The following is a 23,918-nucleotide window of genomic DNA, read 5'->3' as shown; positions in this document are numbered from 1 at the left end:
AGAAATACCAGAGTCTGACAGCAACTGCAAGCCCTAAAAGTATGGCTGTAATGAACAGTGTAAGAAATACTATACTACAGTAAATACAGTATTTAGTAGCACTGGTGGAAGATCATACCAAGGTGCGGTAACACCTGTCTGTAAGAGGAGTGATGACAAGGCGTGGTGAGTTTCCAAGGTATTCATAGGCATATTTTACATTGCAATTAATGATGCAGACACGAACATTCTCAAATTCCCAATAATATCGTAGTTGTGCAAGCCACTGAAAGTCTGTTTCACTCTGCACGCCTGATAAACACAGAATTGAAAGCCATCATAAAAGACATTTTAGATAACTGGATTTTCTATTAGGTTTAAATTTAAAACAGCTTTGAAATTATTAATGTTGATGCTCACATCCAAATACTCACATACCTATCTTAATACTGTTGTGTTTTAGGCAGCAAAATCAGATTGGTTAACTATTTTTAATTAATGTGTTAAGACACGTGAAGAAAAATGTTGTAGAAGATAATTACCACTTCCAATCATTTCCATGAGGACGTCTCTAGCATGAACATCAATAGTAACCAAGGCACCCAGCGTAGTCCTCGTTTGCTTTGACAGTTTTCCTCTTACCAGCTCTACAATATCATTAAGTTGAAGCTGAAGTGTATCATAATAATTCTTTAAACCCTAGGAGAAAAAAGGTAATTATTAAACTGATTATGAGAGTTTCAAGTGTTCCAGACTTCTTCATGTTGACTAAATATCTTAAAGGAGATTGCTTATTAAGCCATTCTTTTACATTGTCATGTTTTTGTATCAACCTCTCTCATTCAGTCATGCATTTACATTGCAAAGCTACATTTTAATCTATGCTTGCTCTAAACAAGAACATTCAAGTACCTGAATCAAAGGTGTAAGTCACCGTACATAAATTCATGTATATCAAACTCATATGCTGATCCTTTCAAATTTTATTTTGATTGTAGAAAATTATTTGGTTAAGCTAAACATATTAGCTGAATTGAAATAAAAGATTTTTAAAAAAAGATTATGCATTACGAAGTACCTCTGGTCCACTGCAAAGTACTTCATGTACCTCACTTGTCCAGAACATTTGAGACACACACAATACTACTTGTCCAGGCCACTCCAGAACCCATCTTTTTCTCTCAGCCTCTAGATATGCCTGAAAGAGTTAAATACAGTATACAAATACAGTGTCAGTGCAATATATCATAATGTAATACAGAAGCATATAATGTGATCCTATTAATATTCTTTGCTAAAAAATACTATTTTATTTTCAAAGTCCAAAGAACTTTTAAATGCTCTTTCCCCCCTTAGATTTGCAACTTTTAATCAAATAATTCTAAAGATTCTTGCAATTATCTTTTCATATTATGTAAATATTCACAACTTGCTGACTTCATACAAAGAAACATTTTCTGGCTAATGATTTTCTTTTAGGAGGGAGCAAAGATATTACAAGTGTTGTATTTCTAACTTGTAATTAAATAAAAAGAACCTGAATAACTTATTTACATCAGGTGATATATCCTATAAACACAGTATTGCTGCCAAGCTTTTAAAAGAATTTATATCCAGTGTTACAGGAAAACGACTTGATTCTTACTCAAACTAAACTCTTATTTATCTCACCGGCCTATAAATACAGGTAATGGTAACTTGGTCCTGGTCCCATAACTTCATCAACTCTTGTGTTCAGGAAGAATTTTAGGAAGCCAAGAGACAGCCTTAAAATAAAGAAAGCTCTATTTGTGCCACAGTTATTAAATTATTACAAAACCCATACCATTCTTGATCTAGCAATAACATCACGTATACTCTTCAGCATAATATCTTCTACTTGAATTAACCACTTCTCCACTGCACCTCGAGCTTCAGAAGTAGAAATGGTTGAAATCAGTTCTACACACTCGCCTTCAGAACTATACATCGCTTTAATATCCAAATTGGGAAGGAAATGTAGCTTAGCAATGCCTTCAAAACACTTCTTCAAGTGAGGCTGAACTCTGCGAGGATCCTTAGTCTCCGACAGGATCTCCAACATTTCATCATTAGACAAAAAAAAGAAGCTAAAAAAGAAAAAGAGAAAAAAGCCAGCTGTATTATAAAGCTGCTTTAAAGGCTGACCTTATTCACAACAAAATAAACATTCAGAATCTTTGTTTTTTCAATAGCCAAAACTCATCATACCGGGGAAAGAAGAGACGTTTTTTCTCAAGGTAAGCATTAAGCCCTTTCATGATTTTGTCAAGAAGCTCATTACAGTTCTGAAGCTTCTCCAATAACCCTATCAAGGAAGTAGCAACAAGGACCTGTAATAACAAACACATGCAAACTGTAAGTTATTAATAAGATACTTCAAACAGTAGAAGTTGTTCAAATAATGTACAACATGGCTTTGTTCCCAGAAAGCCTAGGCAACTGATGTAGTAGTTCATTGTGTATATTCTGAAAACAAAAGCACTGACAAAAAAACCCAAGAGAAGCTACTGTTTCCTTTTAGTGCTGTATATTTCCCTTACCTTTGGGTCTTTGGCACAATACTTCATAATATCCCTCCAGTATCTATCCACAGTCTGAAAGAGACGCCCCTCTTCCGGCATCTGTTGCATAATATCCTCAGAAGAAAAAATGGGTTCCAAATAAAGCCACTGTGCTTGCACTTTCAGCCATTCATCAATAATCTCCTGAATTTGAATTAAGTGATTTTCCCATTCCTTAATAAATATTTAAAGAATGTTACCTTAATATCTCCAAACAAATAATGTTAGAGAGACTAAATATAGGAAAGGTAGACACTGTGGTACTCTAGTTCCCAAGGAGAAATTAAAAATGTCTAGCAGTAAACGAAAGAAAAATATTTTAGGAGTATTTAGGTTCTTCCATGTATACAGATGGCCAAAGGAGTTCAGAAAGTTTAACTTACCTGGAAATGAATTTTCTAAAATGCAGTTATCACTTTAGTGATGATCTTTTAACAACTTAATGGTTAAGTAGTACCCAGGAGGCAAATTCTGTTTCATCTCCCCACAGCAAGGAGCTCTTGGATTGCAGCTGAATTACAGCAGGGGCACAAGAATACCAGAAAGGCCACCCTAGATCACAGGAGAGATCCAGCCAGACCAGTATCCTGTCCCTAAAGTGAACAATAGCAGATACCTCTGGAAGAGGGTGGAGAGACTGCCTGTAAAGACTAAATACTACCTATGTTCACTGAGCCTGCTTGAACCTGAAGATTTCCTACATAAACCAAAAAAGAACTAGGGAGGGTAACTGCAAAGCAATTTCACCAGCTTCTCTCCTGTCAATAGTCATGGTGTCAGCACCAGAAAGACTTCTCTAGCCCTGAAAATACAAAAGCAGGTGTAAAGCAATCCCATCATTGTTCTGAGGCCTGATTAAAAAACCTTCTCCCAGCCCTCAAGAAGTTTCCTTGCCCAGATGAAAACACTATAGTTCAAAATTTGAGTCTAAAACTCAAGGATTAATTCACTAAATGTTCTTATTAACAATAATAAAAGTATAATTTCCAGTTATTAAGCAGCAGGGTTAAAGACACTAATAGAAATAGTGATTTTGCAAAATACTCAGAAAAATAATCATGTTCTTTTGGTTGCAGTTGAACCTGAACGGAAGAGGGAATTCCAACACAGAAATAATGTAAGTAGGACTTATATGAACTCAAAAGAATCTTGCTGAAAAATCAATGAAAGCATTTCATTAACAAGTCAAACAATAAAGTTGTAATACAATTGGCATACTCTTACATTATAGTTATCCTGCAAATAAAAACGGTAAAAAAAAAAGTACTTATTGTACCCTGATTTCTTTGTCAAATGGTTTAATGAAAGGTGATCCTCTCATTGTCTGAGTTTTCATAATCTGATCATCGAGAACAGCTTGAATCCCATCCACCGCAGACAGAATATGAATACCAGTCTCATGATACACACTTGTATTGAAGGAAATTGAATCCCAGGTTTCCATCATGGCATGCATTGCTTTCTCTAAGGAAAATTCCTACAGTTTGAAAAGAAAATAGTTTACTTGAGTCACTGCATTATTTTTTTCCAACTCACTAATTCAATATATAAGCTTTTCTAGCTGAATAAGCTCTTTTGCTCTAACAGCATAAATTAACTTATTATTTTTCTTAGTATATCATTTTCTATTGCACAGAAAGGAGTACACTTGGGAAATACTAATGATGTAACATGAGATACAAATGTTTACACCCTCACTGTTATCATCTAATGGGCCAAAGTCTCACCAAATCTCTTTTGTTGCATAAGGGCAAAGACAAAAAATTCTAGTAAGCCATAAAAGCCATCACTAAGAGACCTGATGTTGTATTTATCACTATCAAATCGGTATGCTTACCTTGCTTGCACCCACACTTATAGCTTCAAACTCTTCCATATAAGGGACTAGATTCTGCTTCAAAACTTTTCTCAGGGTAGTTCCAGAGTCTGGTGTTAAATCATACCCTACTATATTTGACATCTGCTGCCAGTGACGAGTTCTCATGCCAGGGTTACAAAAGATGGTCACAGTGGGAATATTCTCCTAATTGAGGAAAAACATTTGTAAGGTAAAAATTGTGATGTGCATTATTTCTTAACTTTTTAATCATCTTTGATGTGCATTTAAAATTCTGCTGCAGTAGCTGATGACATGAAAATCTTTTCTGAAAAGTACAGATTGATCCATTCAGTTATCCATTCCATTTCTAAATAATTGCAGTAAATCACTGAAGAAGAAATATAAAACTAATAAGCACAGCCTTAGCAGAAAAGAGAAAAGGAACAATTTTTCAGCTGTTATGTTAAATTGGGCTTCCATTAACATAACATATAGTCCCATTTCAAAATTCCCAACTACATCCTTAAATGCTTCTCTGCATCCAAAAATTAGTTTTCTCCTGTATGTGTCCACTCTTTAACAATTCACATTCCTAAAACCACAAATATCAAAAATTCAATTTTATTAAAATCAATGGGACAGTACAATCTGGAAATGGTGATTCAGAGCACACGCACTCTCTCTCTCTAATAACAGGAGCTTCTGACACTGCATCATCTACCTATACTGAGTGCTGAATTTAGCATTTGTCCCTCAGCATCAAATATTAATATCCTTCACCTTTTCTTACCTTAAAGTCTTTAATCTGCTCCAGAACTAAAGAGCACATTGTAAGAGTTGGATTTGCCTTTGTTTCTTCTTCTGTCTTCTCTTCTACAGTTCTGCATCGTGATGTCTTTTTCCACTCCTGTTGAATTTTCTTCTGCTTTTGTTGGAACAGTCTTGACGCTTTGTATATCTCTCTAAAAAACTCATCAATCTCAGCCTCCATGCTTTCCCCATTTAGTTCCAAAAAGGTACCATCCATCCATCTGAGAAAAAACACAAAGTTAGAAAACAGAATAACAAACAAAGAGTCCACAAATAATTAACACTTTGTTTTGCAACACAAATGAGATGTAGATTAATAGTTATTTAAACTAGAGCAAAGCTCTTGTTTCCAATTATTGTCATTCTATGCAAAATTCTAATGCACAACTGAAGGTGGCTTGATCACATTCTTCTGTGTATTTGTGTAATTCTCTCAAGTCAGTCACATACTGAAACCAAGTAACTACATGGACTGAGAAATATTTAAGTTAAGCTCTGGATAGAGATCAACATATGACATGAAAATATACTAAGCCTTTGTATTTTAAAAAAAAATCCGTACTTTCTAGCCATTTCGCATTATAACTTCCAAAGAGTGCAGGAACTGGTAAACAATCTCATTTAATTTAGACTCAGACATACTACAGTTTTTGTGATAGGATCTAGCCAACCAGATAGCAATGTAATCATTTGAGCACATCTACATGGCATTTTGGACATCTGTTAAGTTAAAAATAGTTTTCATTACCTACAGATTGTGAGCCTTCTAATTCAACTGCTTCCTTTTCTGGTATACAAAATGGCTCATAACTAACCAAATTCTTTCTTCCTAATACATTTCTTTCACAGAGTTTGTCTTATCATAGGCTTCACCAGCGTGACCAATACAGTCAGACCCCAGTATGCAATATACTCCTTTGCATTACGTTAAAAAAAAGAAAATAAACTGACATTTTTTTCTAGCTGAATTAAAAATAACAACCCTGATATGTAAGTCATATTACTATTATATTTGGATTGCTAATAACAAATAAATGTTTGTAAGAAAACAAATCCATATTCTACATCTGACATGAACAAACACAGCATGACCGTTTTTTTTTTCCCCTGCTCTCCCTCGTTTAGCTTCATGAGCTGAATTACCTTTTTTCTGTTCGTTGCCATTTCAGTATAAGATGAAAGAGTTTCTGATATGGTTCAATCTCAACTTTTAAGTTGTTGAGGAGTGGGAAGTCACTCTGTTTCCATTCAAGCAGAGTCTCCTCTTTATTAATAAGAGCTACTGTTTCATCAGCGTCCTGTATGCGTTTCTGTAACGCCCTCAGGTCAGTCACATACTGAAATCAAATAATTGTATGTCTTGAGAGAGAACTAAGTTATGCTTTGAACAGCTATCAAAACAAGATATCAAAATATACTAAGCCTTCTTATTTATTAAAATTTTAGAAAACATGAGTTAAAAACTCATCTTCTTACCCTTGAGTAGATAAACTGTGAAGAACCCAGATTAACACTAAGAAAAATAAAATTGGTTTTATCATCACTGAACTTAAGAGTATAAAACTATTTTCAAAATATTTGAGCTTTAAAATTCACTGTTCCAGGAGGCAGGCATACACATTTTTATGTACCTGACATACCATAAGGGCAACTGGGATTTATTAGCTTAGGATTTCTGTTTTGTGCTTTGAAGTGTTTTGTTTTTGAAAAACAAAATTACCAAGCACAATTGTGATAACCTTCAATTAAAGCACAAGACATGCTCTGGCAATTATAAAATACTTCTGGAAATTCGCAAAGTTTTGGAGAGAGTGGTCTGCTCTTCATTAGCAGAAAAATGAAGTTTTAAGGTTCATAGAAAAAAAATTAAAAAAAAAAAATCAAATTGCTACCAATCACTCTTTCTAACTCGCTATTTTTTCCTTCAGTTCCTTAATACATCAAAAACAGGGAAGGAAATTCTGATCCCACTGAAGTTATTTGCAAATAATGTCACTGGGGCCAGAATTCCATGCTTTATATAAACCAGAGTAAACAAATAATTCACTTTATACATCTGTAATATCTCAGTCCTTGCTGGGATTACTTTTCAGCTAATTTAAGCACAACTTTATAGTAAACTTTCCTTTAAGTCAAATGTTATTGCCAATGTAATACAAAAAGGGGGGGGCAGGGGTCATTTTATGAATTTGTTCATTGTGGCAAGAAGACAATAAACATTTTAGTTCACATTTGTTAAATTAACTGATTACTTTTAATTCTAAGCTTCTTCCATGACCCCTGTGTATTAAACATACAAAACATTTCCACCCATTTCATGCTAAATGTTAATCAGACCTGTTGCATGCAATCCAGTTCTGAGTATTCTTCGAACTCTGCCACAGAACGCGTCAGCTTGTCTAATTCCACCATCAGTTTCTCATATTTATGTATTAGTTCTTGCTCTCCTTTACGTTTAGACTGTTCAATCAGCTACAAAACAATTCATTTTTTTTTATGATAAAAAAGCAATGCAAAAGTGGTTGTAAGTCCTTTCAATGATTAACATACACAGTACCATCTAAATTAAACATTTAGCACAGACAGAAAATAAACAATACAGATAAGTTATTATCCTTATAATAATTGAAATTTCTTCAGGAGCTGCTTTCTATGTGTCCCATTTAAGTGTGTGCAACCTCTATATGTTAACATGGAACCCGTATCTCAATACCATAGCAGTTACGATCGCCTTAAAGGCCTCCTTCAGCAATCAGACAAAAGATAGGAAAGTATCACAGAAAAAAATAGAGAGATTCTCATCTTTGGGATTCAGTGTTTTATTGCCGAAAGAGGACATCTCCAGTTGTTGAAAGCCAATGCTATCCCACGTGTATCTACTGCTATAAAAGGCAGAAATTCTAGAACATAAGACCACTCTAAAGCACAGGGTCTCCACACAGAGGGGTTATTTTTAAGGTACCAAACAAGAAATCAACCGAGGCAGAGGAGATCTCCTAAGACAAGGACACCTACTGACACAGAAAAATTGTGAAGCAGACAAACAGAACTTCTGCAAAGGAGGAACCAGTCTTTTCCTACTGCATTAGAATAAGAATGGGCTTGTATCTAAGAGTATAAAATGCAAATATGGAGACTCATAAAAACTTGATGTAAAACTATGCTTGTCCTCAAGCTCTAGCGCAATGCAGGTTGCAAATGCAAGTACACAGAGATATACTCCTGAGGGACTCTCATTAAGTCAGATACATTCTGTACTACCATTTTCATTAAAAAGAATTTGAACAAGGATCACGGACTCTGTGTGTACAAGTAGAAAATTAATTTCACTCATTTATTTTTGGGGATTAAAAGAATGATAAAATGCAAAGAAAATATTTTACAGACATAGCAGTCTCCCAAGCTGCGTATGTTTTAAGACAGAGGCATATTTACTACCCTTGGACATACTCCTTAGTATCTAAATAAGACTTGGTGAAAGATAAACCCTCGATTGTGATATTTAACATTTTTTAAAATAAAAATATCAGTATCTTTTAATTGTTAATTCTTAAACATTTTTAGAAGAAATTATTAAATCTATGCTAAATTACTATAGAGAGGCAAGAGAACACCAAAAAGCTTGACTTACTGTATCATAACCAGAGAGAAAGAATGCTAGCAAGATGAATACAGACAAGTGGAAGAAAATAAGTAATCTACAGTCACACAGAGAAAATTAGATGTTGCATATTTTCTATTAACGATTGCTACCTAAAAACCACAATTCCCACTGTTCTTTTATTGACAGAACAAAATATCATTTTAACTAAATTACCTCCTGTCCAGAGCACTAACTCTTACTAAGGGCCGGGCAGTTACATTTTCAGTACTAGTCAACTGCAGTGTAGTGAATTTTCACCTTCCTATGAATTACCGAGTACTGACCACAAACAAATTAAGATCATAAGACTTGCTGAAGGTTTTAAGTTACAGTGACAATTTTTAAATTATTCCATAAAAAGCCCTCTGTTGATATAAAAATCGGGAAATCTGTTATTTATGCACGTCTAAATTAGTATGGCTTACGTTGTATGTGTAAATACATTTAGCTCTAGTAAAGTGAAAAGTCTAAGAAGCCAAAATACACCATAAACTAAGAAAAATGCTCTTACATCATCATGCTCATCAAAAATAGGGTTAATCTTCTTTGGCCATAATAGAACTGTTGCATTCAGTACAACGTCTTCAGGAGCAAATAAAAAAACATCTAAGAGATAATTCATTTGCCGACAGCACTCCTGTAAAAAGAGATTTCACAAAACTTTAGTTATCATAGGTCTGTTTAAAATATAGGGTAGGACAATATTATCTGCGAAGATGAAATAGCGATCTACATTTCACAGACTTTTCAGAATTCAGAGTTACTTCAGCCAATTGAATATTAATATTCAAAATACATATAAAAAGTTATTCAAATCCCTGCCCCAATCATGAGCTTATTTCTCTAAATATGCCTCCTGTGGCCTGTAAATCTACATGCAAAAATCCTAATATTATTAAAAAATATTAAAAATATAAATTCTGCAGAATAAATGTGTGTTATATTTACAGACCTATTACCATAACAGAAAATCTGACACATATCATCATAACATATAGCAAAGAGCTTCTTATCCAGTAATGTTTCTGGCTGACCCACACCGTACACAATTTTTCCATTTTGTTCTCTGAGCACACGCAAAGTAACGCTAATGCAACATCATCTACATTCTGCTCAAATAGTAAATTGCTTCTTATGTGTTCAAAGTCATAACTGTTTTTACACATAAAATTCTCTTTACACTTGTGTATTACATTTTCAGAAATAGCTTTTTAAGCAGCCCTCAAGTAAGTCTTTAGGTACAAACAATAAACTGAGTGTCTTACAATCTGCTATGATTTATTAAAAGCTGCATTTCCTCACTGACACGCAGAACACATGGGAATGAGGAATAAGAAAGAACGGCATATGGCAAAGAATGAGCTGGACTTCCCACTTCTCTCTGAAGTAACACTGAGGGTATAGTTTATTCATACATGCAGCATGATCAGACAGAAGTCTCTGCACTCCAGAATGAATTCTGTATTTGTATAGGCCAGCACGTTTGGTAAAAGATTAAGAATTAAAGGATAGTCATTTACCTTGATCCTCAATAACAGGTCCTGAATACCTTTGGTTTTGACCTTCTTTATGTAAGCTATTGTTTCCACCATTTCCTCTGTTGTCTCAGGAACTTTTAACGCACGTTCCTTAATGGCTTCAAATTCCCTGCATATCCTATTAATTTATTTAAGATAAAATATCAACATTTTAAGATTTTAGTTTGACTGGCTTCAAGCTCAGCTTTAATGGAATTAGAAGTTCAAATTACTTCTTTAAGTATTACCCCTGCACAAACTCCATTACTTTATGAAACTAAATAGGCAATATGACTAAATCAGTCTAGAAAAATACTGTTTATTAACATGGAATAATTGAGTTGTTTGGATTTTGGGGTATTCTTTTGCAATAAATGCTTCAATTGCTTTGGTTAAGTACAGTATCATTAGCATACATACAAACACTTTCCTAGTAAATATTTTGCCATTTTGGTAATGCGGAATCACTATAAAACTAGACTATAATTGTTCATTTTAACCAAACAATTTAATATGACCTCACTCATGATTTAATCCATACCTGCAAATTAACCTTTAGAATTGATCAGTGTTATTATCTGTCATTATCTATAAAAACCTAGGAGGTATCTGTCATGTAAGAAGAGAATCTAGCTAGTCTTTCCTTTGACAGTGCAGTAGTACTGTATTTCACACTCAAAAACCAGAACAGTAATGAAGCCCTTTGATCTTTTAGCTCCTCCATTATCTAAGTCTATTAGTAAGGTCCCCTACTAGTTTTTGAGTCTAAAGCAGAGGAAAAAATACATCAGCTGGTGCAACTTGCATGAGATCATTAGTTAGCCAAGAGTCTTCACTGAACAGCAGTATGGTATATTTGCATTTCTTCTACATGTTTCTACTATGCATTTATCACATATGGCATTCACAAGCAGAAAATTCTACTTACTTTTCATTTTCCTCTCTGTGATTCCCAACTATTCTGTCCATTAGCATTTTTGCAAAGGTGTTTGCATTACTAGCCAAACCTTGCTTGAAATCCTCACAATTCAAACAGATCATAGGGAAATGAGCCACCTCTGGTAAACTCAAGATTTCCTTCTTGAGGGTGAAGAATTCATCTATAAACTTCAGAAAAACATTAGATTTTACGCTTCAGAGCTGTTATTTGAATACTTGGCTACATGAATAAGTATTACACTTTGAAGAAAATAAATAATAATTTCTTCTATTTACCACAGACTTTTAGGGAAAAAAAACCACTTATGTTGTAGATTTGTAGTAGTCAACATAATTTTTAGCTAAAGGCTAAGCACCCGTTATCCTCTGTTCCCTTTTTATTATTGCTGTACGTATAGTAAAAATTATATATAAAATGTAGAATTAAAACTTACAGCAGTATATTCATCAAAACTGTGTTCTTCTGCTTCAAATCTTTCTATCCGTGCCTGTGCAGTTCCATCTACAAGCCAGCCATACCTTTCAACTACAATTCAATAATATTATATTAATATTATTATAACACATACACTGTACAGTAAGTTACTTATTTCAAAGAAGTAACAGTTATTTAAACACTCTTCTACCACTCACCATAGTTTTCAAAATATTCCTTTGGACCTTCTAAGTTGTCTCTGATAGATTTTTTCAGTGTAGATGTGGCCCATACTATGACATGATTAGGAAGCTCAGTGTCCAGAGTTGTAGTGCCTCCCATCAGCCAAGAACGTACTGTCTGGATGTTCTAACGGAAGTGCAAGTTCTGATTATTTAAATTTTAAAAAGCAATGCAGGAATACATGTATTTTAAAAGTAAGTTGCAATCTGCAGAAGACACTGTATCAGAAAAGTATGAGACCCTAATCATGACCAAGACTAGGTGCTTCATACACACCTAGAACAACTCTTCTTGATTCAGAAAGTTTAACAGGAAACATGCAAAACGGACAAAAAAAAATTATCCAATCTTACATAAAATTAAATTCTATCCTATGTGCAAAGACACAAAACTAAACCCAAAACACTTCTATGAAAGTACCATCATGTATGATTAAAGGCCAATACTAAGTCCACCGGCATACATCTAAAGCCCCTAGAAAGGCTGTCTTACCTGGAGTCACAGATTGGTTCCCAAGACATAAATCTTTAGACATTGTATATATTAGTTGTTAGGGATTTGAGGCTTTTCTTTTTCTTAGAAAGAAAAGGAATATCAAGTCTAATTTGCCTTGTCTTTCTCTGGGGATCTTAATTATTAATGCAAATTTATTGTAAATCATCATACATATAACTAAGGTGCTAATTGTATTTCCCTGCAAGATGTTAGTTCACAGAAAGTGTACACTGCAAAACGACTTGATTTTCAATGTTAAAAATAAATACCTAAATAAATTAGTATATATGGTTACTTATACTTAAACACTCTCAGGTTTTCTAAACATACCAAAGAAGAAAACAAAAAGGTTATCTTCTATCTAGTTTTCTTTCCTGGGTAAGTTTTCAGCCTGACTTCTATGTAATGAACAAGCAGACAATTAATTTGTAGACATACACACAGATTTGCAGATTAAAACAGCAGACTAAAACAATCAGTAGCAGGTGTACCAATTTTTTATGAAAAAGGAGTAACAAAATGAGTTTCAGAACCTGGAGTTCTGCTGGGCAGAAGATTCATGATGTGACCTGCAGAACGCTCATGGAAAATAAATACCTCAAGTTGCATTCTGCTTCCCATTACCACAGTAGTCAGAGTCCTAAATTACTAATATTTTCATGTACAGAGCAACTTAGCAGTTACACATTTAAAAATAAAGATAAAAGCACACCTGAAGAGTCTGTCCTATACGATTTACTGTAAACAGAATTGCTTCTTCTAGGTCTTGGAAGCTTGGATAAAACTCCATTTTCTTTTCATCGAGAGTCAATTCCATCTTAAATAAAGGTAGACCATTTCTGTCTTCAGGATCAAAAAGTTTCACAAAAGCTTCAACCGTTCTTCTCAATAAATCTTTCAGCTAGGTAATAACATATATCACCTATTAGTTGAAAGAACAGAAAGCCCTATCCCACTTTCCCTTCATTCAGTAAGCCAGGATTTCCATGCATTTTAGTACTTTTGGCCTGATTCATGGATAACTGAAGTAGTGTGAATTTTTCTAATGACTTCAGCGGGCATTAGTCCCAATCCTTAAAGGATGTAAACTAATGAACAAGTAAACAAACATTTCAGTAAAGCCCATGCATTTATTTTTGCTACAAAAGTAAGTATATTACTAATACATGTTTTATGTATAAATTAAATATCTGGAATGCATTTTCCTCTGACTTCTTTTTTTTTTTAATAGGAAAATGATTTGATTAGACTATTGTTCCATTATTTTTCTACAAAGTAAATAAAGGTTTAATCGTGAAAATGACTGCCTCCTCAAACTGCTGAGCATATATACTCCTACTGATTATTATATTCTTAAATAGAACAATGTAAACAACAGATGCTTTAAGTTAATTGGAAGTTAAAGGATTTTTAATTTTCAGTAAACTAAGAACTTCAAAAAACAATTGTCTCAGTCTGAAATCAGTGATTTTATTTGAATGTTGTTTTATTATTATTAGGAAATAAAACATTTGGAAATTACTAAAACAAAAAAAAATTAACTGAGAAACTCTTCATATAACTTCCATCTTGATATAAATAATCACGGAGGAAAAAAATTAACTCGCAAAGCATTGTGGTATCATTTTCCTCAGAAAAAAACTGGAAATTTTGCAGAACTATAGCCACTTGCATACACATTAGCAGAGCTGGACTTTCCATCTGTTTGTGTAGGTATGTTTGCTTTCAAGGGAGAGAGACGAGGTTTTGTTCATTTTGCTAATACATGACATGTAATTGTAGCACCAAGATCGGTGATAGGAAGGGTCCTGAGAACACTGAGATATTTCCTTCTTTAAGCTAATTACATTCTGTTTGGTATAATGAATAATTTTCTGCATCTAAAAAACTAGAAGAAATAGACAAGACCATGTATTTATTTTAAATTATGGAAGTTAAAAATATTTAACACTTTGAATACTTTACTGGATTAAATGCAACAGATGGCTAACAATGATTAATTAAACAGGCCCCATATCGTATAATGTGCTAACTCATTAAAATTACCTAAATTTCACATTAAGTTTATCAGAGAGGAAAGATTTTTACCTGATTAGACATAAGCGTAGCCACACAGTTATAAAAAGAGTCAACCTGATCCAACTTTACACCATTCAATGACTCCTTCTGAGTAAAGAGACCAATAACTCTTTGATACCACGTATTCAATATCTTCTCTTCTGCTTTAGAACAGCTTAGAGAGACATCAGTCTTTAAAGATTCACAGTCAATTGGCCCTTTCAATCTAGAAAAGAAAGTTACAGGCAACTTTATTAAAAAAATTTAAAAACCCATGGAGTAAAGTAACAGTAATCTATACGGTATTACCAAACCAGTCTTTTTTAGCAGAAAGCACAGTGGGAACCTAAGCATCACTTCTGTAAATTTAAATGAGGAAAAAAGTACCCCAAACCCCAGGAAATAAAGAACAGTTACCAGAAAAAATAATGAGGAAAAAGATATTGAAAATTATGAAAATTAAAAGAATTTTATTTTTAATCTTAGAACAACTGATGAAAACCAGCAAGAAATCTCATCTTTAGGGTTAGCGTAGAATTCCCTACAGATAGTAATACTACTAGAAGTCAATTTTTCAAGTGCTGCTTCAACCAGACTTTATGGGGATCATGGCATTAAGATTAAATAAATAATGAGGAAACCTTTACAGAATTAAAGGCAAAACATAAATCAAAAGGGCTGATACTACCAGCAATTGAAGCACCAATAAGATATTTATATGTAACAGAGAGAAGAAAAGTCAAATGTGTCATAACACAAAGTACTACTCAAAGAACATTAAATGACACATTGGAGAAATTTATTATATAAAAAACCGCTATGATAAATAATAGAATTGAACAAACTCTTTTTTACCATCTTCAAAAACCTATATGAGTTAATAATTCACTAAAACAGACTTTACCTGAAACTTGATAAATCCAATATAAGAAAGGTAGAGAATGCTGCATAACCAAAATCCAGTAGAGTTTTCATTGTGGGGTGCAGAATGTGCAAGTTGGAAAGCATTTGATTTTTTGCTTGGATAAAATTGTTATGCCATGGTCTGGAAAAGTCCAGGCCTCTGGAAAAAAAAAACACAACAAACAACCAACCACCAAAACAAATGAGCAAAAAAAAAAAGAACAGCTCAAGCAATACTTGAATAAAACATTCTTACATATAAAAAGTAGTATTAAAAAGCTTATTCCCTAACATGAATAGTTATTTAAGTGCCATACACATATCCCCAATATGATGCAAGGGAAGCCATAAAGTTACTCTGTCTGATCAACCATGTTTTATACTCCAGAGTATTTTCAGATCACCTGCTCTTCCTGAAGCTCTTTCAATGTAAACTTCTAACTTCACCAACTGCTAACAGGAAGTATTTATCATCAATATTTAGATGGCACACATTCTGATGCTTCAGCAAATTGTGCAGTTCAGGTAATTATATTGTCTACCTGAATTCCTCTTCTAGTTTGACAGAGCGTAATAACCTTTCCTTTAGTCTCAAGGTTTCACCTCGTAACATCAAAGTTATATGAAACCTTGGCATTAGATGCATGTTAAAGTACTGTACAATGCTGCTGTCTGCCAGTAAACTGCCCTGTACGCACACACTTCATTCCAGAGGTGGCTGCAGTAGGACTTTAGTGTCTGGGTACTCAGAGCCAGAAGTCTCATTTGCAGTCATTAGTGCTACTCTATACTGTCAGTGCTAAAACTTTGTAAAGCATTCAGATATAAGATGTTCAAATCTAAGATCCTCTACAGACAGAAAAAAAGGTCTCATTAAGGGATTCCAGAATTAATATTGTGCCATAACTCTGTTCATGCAGCTCAACAAGAACTTCACTCATGCAACTGCCTGTGTTTCACCAGTGGGTTATTTGCTAACTTAATCCACTTACAGAGGTGATAGAGGCAAAGGTGCCTCCTCTTCATCTTCAAGTCCTTTTATGTCTGGTTTAGTAAGAACATTTCGCACTAGGAAAAAAATATATATATGAACATTAGAAGAAAATTAAGCCATATTCAATAGGCACCGTAATTCCTCAGTCTTTCTGCAGGTTGAACCAAGCACATAGTAGGATGGAAAGGTAACCGTATCATCCAAGTCTTCAAAACACATTCTCCCAAAGGTAATTAAAAATCACAGCTTCTACTAAATATATACAGATTTGGACAGCTTAATTCCAGTTCTGTCCCCTATTCATGAAGGTTTTCAGATAGACTAGTGTTTAAATAATTAAGTACTTTCTTAAGTAATTTCTTCACTGAGAGGATGGTCAGTCACTAGAACAGGCTCCCCAGGGAAGTGGTCATGGCAGCAAGCCTGTCAGAGTTCAAGGAACGTCCAGATGATGCTCTTAGTCATATGGTTTAGTTTTAGGTAGTCTTGTGAGGAGCAGGGAGTTGGACTCCATGATCCTTACGGGCCCCTTCCAACTTGAGATATTCTATGATTCAAAGTATTTATGACAGTTTTGTTGAATATAATTATAATGGGATATGATAATTATCCCACTGATGACATTACAAAGAAGTTAGTCCCATATTAAATTGTGTATTTTATTTGCGTTTTTTAAAAAGATCAGCCATCCACCAAAATATTGACAAAATTTGGCTTAATTTCAGATACTAAAAGTGTAAATAAAAGAGACACTAACACATGATTTCAACGGAATACACTTTCAAAATTCCAGTTCATGGCTCTTTTAAAAAAGTTTAAAAATTGAAGTGAGTTGTATGAGTGATATCTGAAAACAGCTAATTATCTTTGCAGATTTTTATTGAGAGCTTCCTCATGCATACAAAGCAGCATCAGAAAACTTATGGACGTGCTTGTGGATGAAGAGCTTAAAAAAAAGCTGCTGTTCCTGAAGAGGCAACAAAAAAATGACTAGTACATGAAAAGTTTCTACTTTATTTAGTAGAAAACAGCCATACATTCTTGCATCAAATTAACTAAACAGGTTAAAGACACAATTAAATAAGGTCATCAGCAATCAACCTTTTTCTCATGAAGTCTACAGCTGCCTTTGTCTTTGCTTGAACTATACCTTCAGCTGGTTAACTTTTTACTAGTCCAAATCAAATCAGCAAGTTTTGCCTTAAACAGTATAGCCAATATGCATTTGATGAGGCAGAAAAAGATACATCAGTGGTTAATTACAAAGATCATGCCTGGCTGAAAGAACAATCTAGAAAAGTTATTTTCAGTGGGAGAATATGGAACAGCTTATAATATATATAGATACACATTAATATATTAATATTAGTACTGTGTAGTTGCTGGTACTTACCCACACATCTTCTCATGCTCATTTCATAATCCCTTATTATCTCTCCTAAAAGCTTTTCAGCTAACAGCTCTCTATCTTTGCCTTCCAGAAGCGACTGTGGCACCAATGTGAGCATAGACATTAGCCACTGCTGCTGAATGGGAACCACCGGATTACTTTGCACACACTTCTTCATGAAGAGATAGTTTGTCTGAAAGGACAATATTGTCAGAGGTCTAATAATTGGCTATGTAAATATTTTTGTGTTAGGCTTGACAATGAAGTCTCTTTTTATTCACCATTTCTTATACTTAAGGGCAGGCAACATAATATAATCTTTTTTGTATTCACTGACTAGTACACTAAAAGCTACTCTGTGGTTAGTAAAACGGTCTCCCTGCCTCAATGCTTAAATACAAAATATTGTACTTTTTAGTATGGCATTTTCTTTGGTTCTCTGCTGAAGTTTATGACTGACAATAAACCAGTCCAAGGTTCCTGTTATTGTTCTTTGGACAAACATTTATCTGGCAAAAAGTATGCACAAATAGGATTTTTTTTTTGGCCAAAGAAATAGGTATTTATGCTTTTGAGTGATAGTTTTGTTATAAACAAAAAGGGATCTGAATCTCTATAGTCTTCAGAATGAGTTTACCTAACATCAGCAAAGAAAAATAGATGTTTCCTTAAGCTACTTAATATAAATATTTCAATGCTAATTTGAGTTTAAAGTGGCTCTCAGAGATAAAGTCTTATTTTAAAATTTATACACAAATTCCAGGATTTGTACATGTTCTTCAAATCAGGTGAACAATGTCAAAGACTACTTTTTGTGCAGGCTAAAGTACAAACTATGACCTCAACTGAAAAAATCCTGAAGCCTGTTAGAATTATTCTAAGTAATGATCTTTAACTAAGGTTTAGATCAAAATTTAAATTACTGGTGGACATACTTTCCATAATAGAAAAATACTTTCCTTCTATTGGACCACAAGAAAAGATTCCTATTTTGCTTCCTATTCCATTTTCCCCCAACAAGACTACTGAAAAAGCTTTTCCTGTTTAACCACCATTAATTCCACACAACATACTCAACCCTTCTGAATAGAGACCATTCACTCTTCTACTCTAAAAAAGAATTTAACTCACTTTTTGTTGTTTTTGCTCACTGTTCATCTGTATAAAAAGGAACAGAAAATCGTAATGTATTAAGAACATATAAACAAAAAAAAAATCAGAAATACAAAATTTAACAAATATTAGTCCTAAATAAAGACTTTATTCTGTAGATATACTGATATCAATTTCAATGGGACTACTTGAGCATATAAATATATTTATGAATTACTAAGGATTGAGATAAGTATCTTTAAGTAAATACTATGAAGTAAGAGGCATAAATGCCCCAATAACAAAGAACAAAACAGGCAACAGTTAAAATATTAAAGAAATATTCTCACAGTGGAAGGCAGTTCTGGGATAGGAGGTACAGGATCTCTGTGATATTTTTCTTCCATGGATATGTGATAGACTTTTAAAGCTCGATCAATTCTAAAGTAAAACATGGAGTCAGAAGTACAGAAAAAGTACAAATAATATATCAAAAATAATGCTATCATTTTAATTGATGCAACCTGTTTTTTCACGTTTACCAACTCTTTGATGACTAAAAGGTAAGGCTGCCTTTGCATACTCTGTCTTCTCTTTATATTATAAAGACCCACATTTATCTTGACTACAATCACAATATATACATGGCTTGATTCACCGCATCCAATTGCCCAGTGCTCCTGTTAGGATTATATCTTAATTCTCCTCAAACAACTACAACAGATCTTGTCCAACTGTATTATGAAAAGATTAAAAAAAAAAAAACAAGAAAAAAGTGCAGAAAAAAACTCCTAAAGCTGTTTATTTTAAGACCAGCTCTTTTTTACTGCCTGTGGTTATAAATTGCTAAATATCAGAATTGCTAAACTATCAGAAAACTTTAAATGGTTAATGTTGGCATGTCCTGCTGACCTTATGCATTAAAACATTTCAGTCCATCCTTTTGGGATACGCTCTGTACATATCTTGCAAAGAGTATTTCAGCCTTATCTCAATATAACTCAGCTAAAAACTCCCAAGTGGAAGTTAAGACTGCCAATTTCAAGTATACACTCAAATCATTACTTCACGGGACCTTACTTAGAAGACAGTTCACTTTGTACAAAAAACTAACTTAATCGATGTTCCAGCAGAATATTCACTGTTTGTCAGATGCACAGGAAGTTATCTTACTGCACAGTAAGTTATCACTACAACATAGTTGTCATTTTCAGCATACTGATCACCTGCATTCTAAAAACTGCACTCTGCTACGGCAGGGATCATTGAAAGGTCAGGATTTACTTTCCAAGAGTTAAAATTAAAAGACTTCTTGTTTGTTAGATTTGTATTATAACAGCCTTTAAACTATTAAAAGAAAGGAAACATCTTCCTCTACTTTTAACTTCTATATAGATTAACTGCTTTCTATAACTGATTGTTGCTACCATTATTTAAAAAAAAAAAAAAAAAAAAAAGGAAAAAAAAGGCAATCCCCCTCACTTATCTTTGGCACAAATCAGATTCTCTTCTGTGATAAATTATTCTCAGACTTCAATCCTACAACTTAGTTTTATACCACTGCCTAGCTCCAATGAAGCCAAAAGCCAACAATTTGGGACACATACAAGTATCTTTTGAGAAAAAACAACCTGTAATACTTGGCCACTTTGCAACTAATTGGCCACTTTGCAAAATCTAGCAACTGAAGTGGAACATCAATTGCATAGGAATCAGTTAAGTAACTGGTTACCATCACCAAATCTAGTCACAGTAAATGGAATCACTAAAAACCCACACCAACGAAAATAAAATTATTTATATCAGTGACAATATTTAAAATGGGTTAAATTAAGACTGTATGTAGGTCTTTAATTTCCATTTCTTCTTCTGAAGGCCAAAACATTTTTTTCTGTGCTTTTTAATCCTAATACCTAACCTAATACCATTAGATTTCCTTACCTTTTTAAGCTTTTACATGAAAATGCAAGTTGCTATATATTTCATACTACTACTATAAACAATACAACCTTAGCCCACATAATCCTCTCATATTTATGCCAAGATAATCAACACGTCTAGGGATTCTTCGGTAAGTTCCTGAAAATAAGGTAGGTATTTCAGCAATAAATTTCTATCAAAATAATAAAATAAAAAGAACCTAATTTTCTATCAGACCTACAACAATTACATGAAAGCAGCCTTTTCCTATTGTCTTTTCTCCTTTGCAAATGAAAATCTTGAAAGACAATTTTATGTGAATTTACCAATCATCTTGGCAGCTGTGCTACTCTGGCAGCGACACAGATCACTGAGCTCAGCAGCAAATGCATTAAGACAGTGACAAAGAAGCCTGTTAGAAGCAGACCCACATTTGGATCATTCATACAAAAGCAAGCAAGTAATCCAGACTTTGATTCTCTTTGAAAAGGTTTTCATAAAGAGAAAGGATTTTTTTCAGTCTATCATAAACAACATTCAAAATGTGAAGGTCACTTTCTACTCATCCCAACAAACATACCCTCAAGCAGATTTTGGGTGCGGTAAAAGAAAATACATCAGAGAGTCTATCAAATGTTCTTCTATTATTAATGATTTTAGATGGAAAGTGTTCAGCACTGCAATAGTGACATCAAAAACCTCTAAAATTAACAAACACCATTATTATTTCTCAGATGTCAAATGTGCAATGCTTCTTTCATTTGAATTTCAACATTTCTTGAATTACATGAAACTCACAGTAACTGATTAAGCATCTCTTGCTGTTCGTTGCATCTTCGGTATGTCAATAGTTTATTCCGTAATGGTGACATATCAGATGTGACTGACGAAGGTAAAACAGTGGGAAGAAACGAAGTTCTCAAAGTCTTTTTATTGGAAGGTGCTCCATCTGAGTGTGGCATCTAAAACCATAACAAAACCAAGATTCTAGAATACAATTAATCCTGTCCAGAAAGCAGTTTAACAGATGCACATATTAAGTTGAATGTACATAAGATGTAAAATGAGGCAGCCTCAGGGATTTCCACAATCTAGGTATGAAAGTTTAGCTTTCAGAAAACAGAAAAATACTGTATATGCTAAAATGGCAGAGTTCAACAGAAACTGCATCCATACAAAGCCTGCAATAGTAAAAACCGATGGTACAGTTCTATTAACTCAAGTCAGCACATCGCATAAAAGTAAAGTTCTATTACAAATCTCTTTAAGTGCTGTACTTAATTGTACTCTAATTTACCAGCTGTACACGGAACAGAAGACACCAGAAGGGCAGCCTATTAAACCCCCCCGGCAGACTGCACCAGACCGGCCGTGATGTAGGCACATCTCCTGTTCTGATGGGGCCTGAGGCAGCGCTGCTGTTCCTGTGGCTTCAGTAGGCGACTGCCTACTCCTTTCTTGTCTGGTCACTAAAAGATAAGTTACTGCCTCGTTAAGTCCACCCACGCTAGGTAACATGGAACAAATTCAGACAAGGGTGGCCTCTAAAATTCTGAGGAAAAAAAAAATGCCCAAAAGCATCCTTGATATTTGGTATTACTGTGAAGATAAAGCTGCAGGAAATTTTCCAATACGAGATCCTAGAATTCTACTGAAGCGAGAGGCAGTCTTTAAAGGAAAAGAAACAACATCGTAATGATATCAACATAGACTTATACCTTCACCACAATGCCAAACAAATGGGAGCAAAATTATGAGAAAGTTATTCTTTAGACACTATGTCACTGTTAAAGAGAGACAAAGTGCAGGAAATTATCAAGAAACCATTTATATAAAACCAACGCCCTATTGTTCTTTTCACGTTTCTCAAGGAAAAGAAGAATGAAGCTTATTTTCTATGTGCAAAGTAGTCATTAAAAGATCTATTCCATACATTGAAAGGTTAAGAAACTGCATGATCATCTTGTAAAAAGCAGTGTAAAATTGGAGACTATTCAGAAATAATTTTGTGATGCTGAAAGTCTTGTGGTGAACTTAGCAGGTTGCTTGAGAACTCTATCTTGCATATAAACATATATTCCATCAATAGACCCTAGTGATTGATAGTGTTTTATGTATTTACCTAAGGCAGAGCAATGCACAATTTCCTTTCAACTGCCTGCCTGGAAATGTTTCTCTGAGCTACCAGAACAAATACCTCTGAAAATACCAAGCAGGTGCTTGACAGTACTTTACTCTTTTAAGCTGCAGCAACTCTAGGCTCTCTAGATAATATTCACTTCCAGTATGCCAAGGTGTGCATCTTCAGAAGGCTAAATTGAGCAAAGACTAAGCTGAGATTACTAAAATGAAAGAGGCAAGCAAGGTGTTAACGCGGCTGAGGGGATGTGGCTAAATCCTGCCTTGTGGATGCAGATTCCCAATGAGAAGAAGGTTTGTAATTTGGTGGGATGGATATGGGATTCAAGCTAAGCAGATGGGAGTTTTGGTTGTGACCACAGTTGTGGGTAGTCGGGCTGTGCAACAGGAAAGCATAGACAGGTACGGGTTTGAAATAAGAATCCTAGTCTGGGGGCGGGATGAAGATGTGGAGCAGGTAATAGGATAACCACGGTTAAAGACACTTGGCAATCGAAGTTTGGTAATTGATATCAAGACAGAAAAATAGAAAAAAAGAAGGAAAATAAAGAAAAAACAAAAAACCTTGTGTGACTGGGTTCAGGTTCACTATCCTTCTATAGTGGCTTAAGTCTTGCTTGTGGCTGATTATGGCTACCCCAAAAGATTGACAGTAGGGTTCCTCTGGAAACACGATGCACAAACTCACACCTGCATTTCAACAGGTTCTCACAGGGGAGCAGAAAGCCAAAGGTACCTCCTAAATTAGTGGTGTGTCCTAGAAATGAATTAAAACGGGTGGTGATGGAGGCAAAAGAAATAAAGCTCAGCTAAAAAAAGCCGAGACGGTATTACGTTTTCCCGGCGCTCCCGCAGCCCAGCAGGGCCCGGGGACACAGCCCTGTCGGTGTAGAGGGAAGAGCAGCATCAACCCCTGCGACCACCCCAGCCCCACGGAGGGCCACCCCGCTGCCCACGCTGCCCTCACCTCTCCCGGTGCC

General features: G+C 34.5%; 2 protein-coding genes across 2 annotated transcripts in view; one reads left to right on the top strand and one right to left on the bottom strand.

The window, feature by feature from the left end:
• The window catches only part of DNAH12 (dynein, axonemal, heavy chain 12), a 74,983-nt gene extending 53,222 nt beyond the window's left edge, over positions 1–21,761 (bottom strand). The window contains exons 1-23 of the mRNA XM_009322331.1: positions 21,598–21,761; positions 19,230–19,320; positions 17,791–17,980; positions 16,396–16,471; positions 15,405–15,563; positions 14,531–14,726; positions 13,155–13,343; positions 11,923–12,073; positions 11,724–11,815; positions 11,279–11,457; positions 10,354–10,489; positions 9,345–9,470; positions 7,528–7,662; positions 6,334–6,527; positions 5,171–5,411; positions 4,399–4,584; positions 3,838–4,038; positions 2,541–2,735; positions 2,209–2,330; positions 1,805–2,087; positions 1,058–1,177; positions 522–678; positions 119–291 (exon numbers count right to left, since the gene is read on the bottom strand). Of these exons, the coding sequence (XP_009320606.1) occupies positions 119–291; positions 522–678; positions 1,058–1,177; positions 1,805–2,087; positions 2,209–2,330; positions 2,541–2,735; positions 3,838–4,038; positions 4,399–4,584; positions 5,171–5,411; positions 6,334–6,527; positions 7,528–7,662; positions 9,345–9,470; positions 10,354–10,489; positions 11,279–11,457; positions 11,724–11,815; positions 11,923–12,073; positions 13,155–13,343; positions 14,531–14,726; positions 15,405–15,563; positions 16,396–16,471; positions 17,791–17,980; positions 19,230–19,320; positions 21,598–21,761 (3,756 nt within the window). The remainder of the gene's footprint in view (positions 1–118; positions 292–521; positions 679–1,057; positions 1,178–1,804; positions 2,088–2,208; positions 2,331–2,540; positions 2,736–3,837; positions 4,039–4,398; positions 4,585–5,170; positions 5,412–6,333; positions 6,528–7,527; positions 7,663–9,344; positions 9,471–10,353; positions 10,490–11,278; positions 11,458–11,723; positions 11,816–11,922; positions 12,074–13,154; positions 13,344–14,530; positions 14,727–15,404; positions 15,564–16,395; positions 16,472–17,790; positions 17,981–19,229; positions 19,321–21,597) is intronic.
• Positions 21,762–23,221: 1,460 nt separating this feature from the next.
• Positions 23,222–23,918, top strand: part of PDE12 (phosphodiesterase 12) — a 7,058-nt gene continuing 6,361 nt past the window's right edge. The window contains exon 1 of the mRNA XM_009322330.1: positions 23,222–23,395. Within this exon, the coding sequence (XP_009320605.1) occupies positions 23,222–23,395 (174 nt within the window). The remainder of the gene's footprint in view (positions 23,396–23,918) is intronic.

Source organism: Pygoscelis adeliae, unplaced genomic scaffold (assembly GCF_000699105.1).
Source record: "Pygoscelis adeliae isolate BGI_AS28 unplaced genomic scaffold, ASM69910v1 Scaffold404, whole genome shotgun sequence".
NCBI lineage: Eukaryota > Metazoa > Chordata > Aves > Sphenisciformes > Spheniscidae > Pygoscelis > Pygoscelis adeliae.
This window is presented reverse-complemented; position numbering and strand designations above follow the sequence as displayed.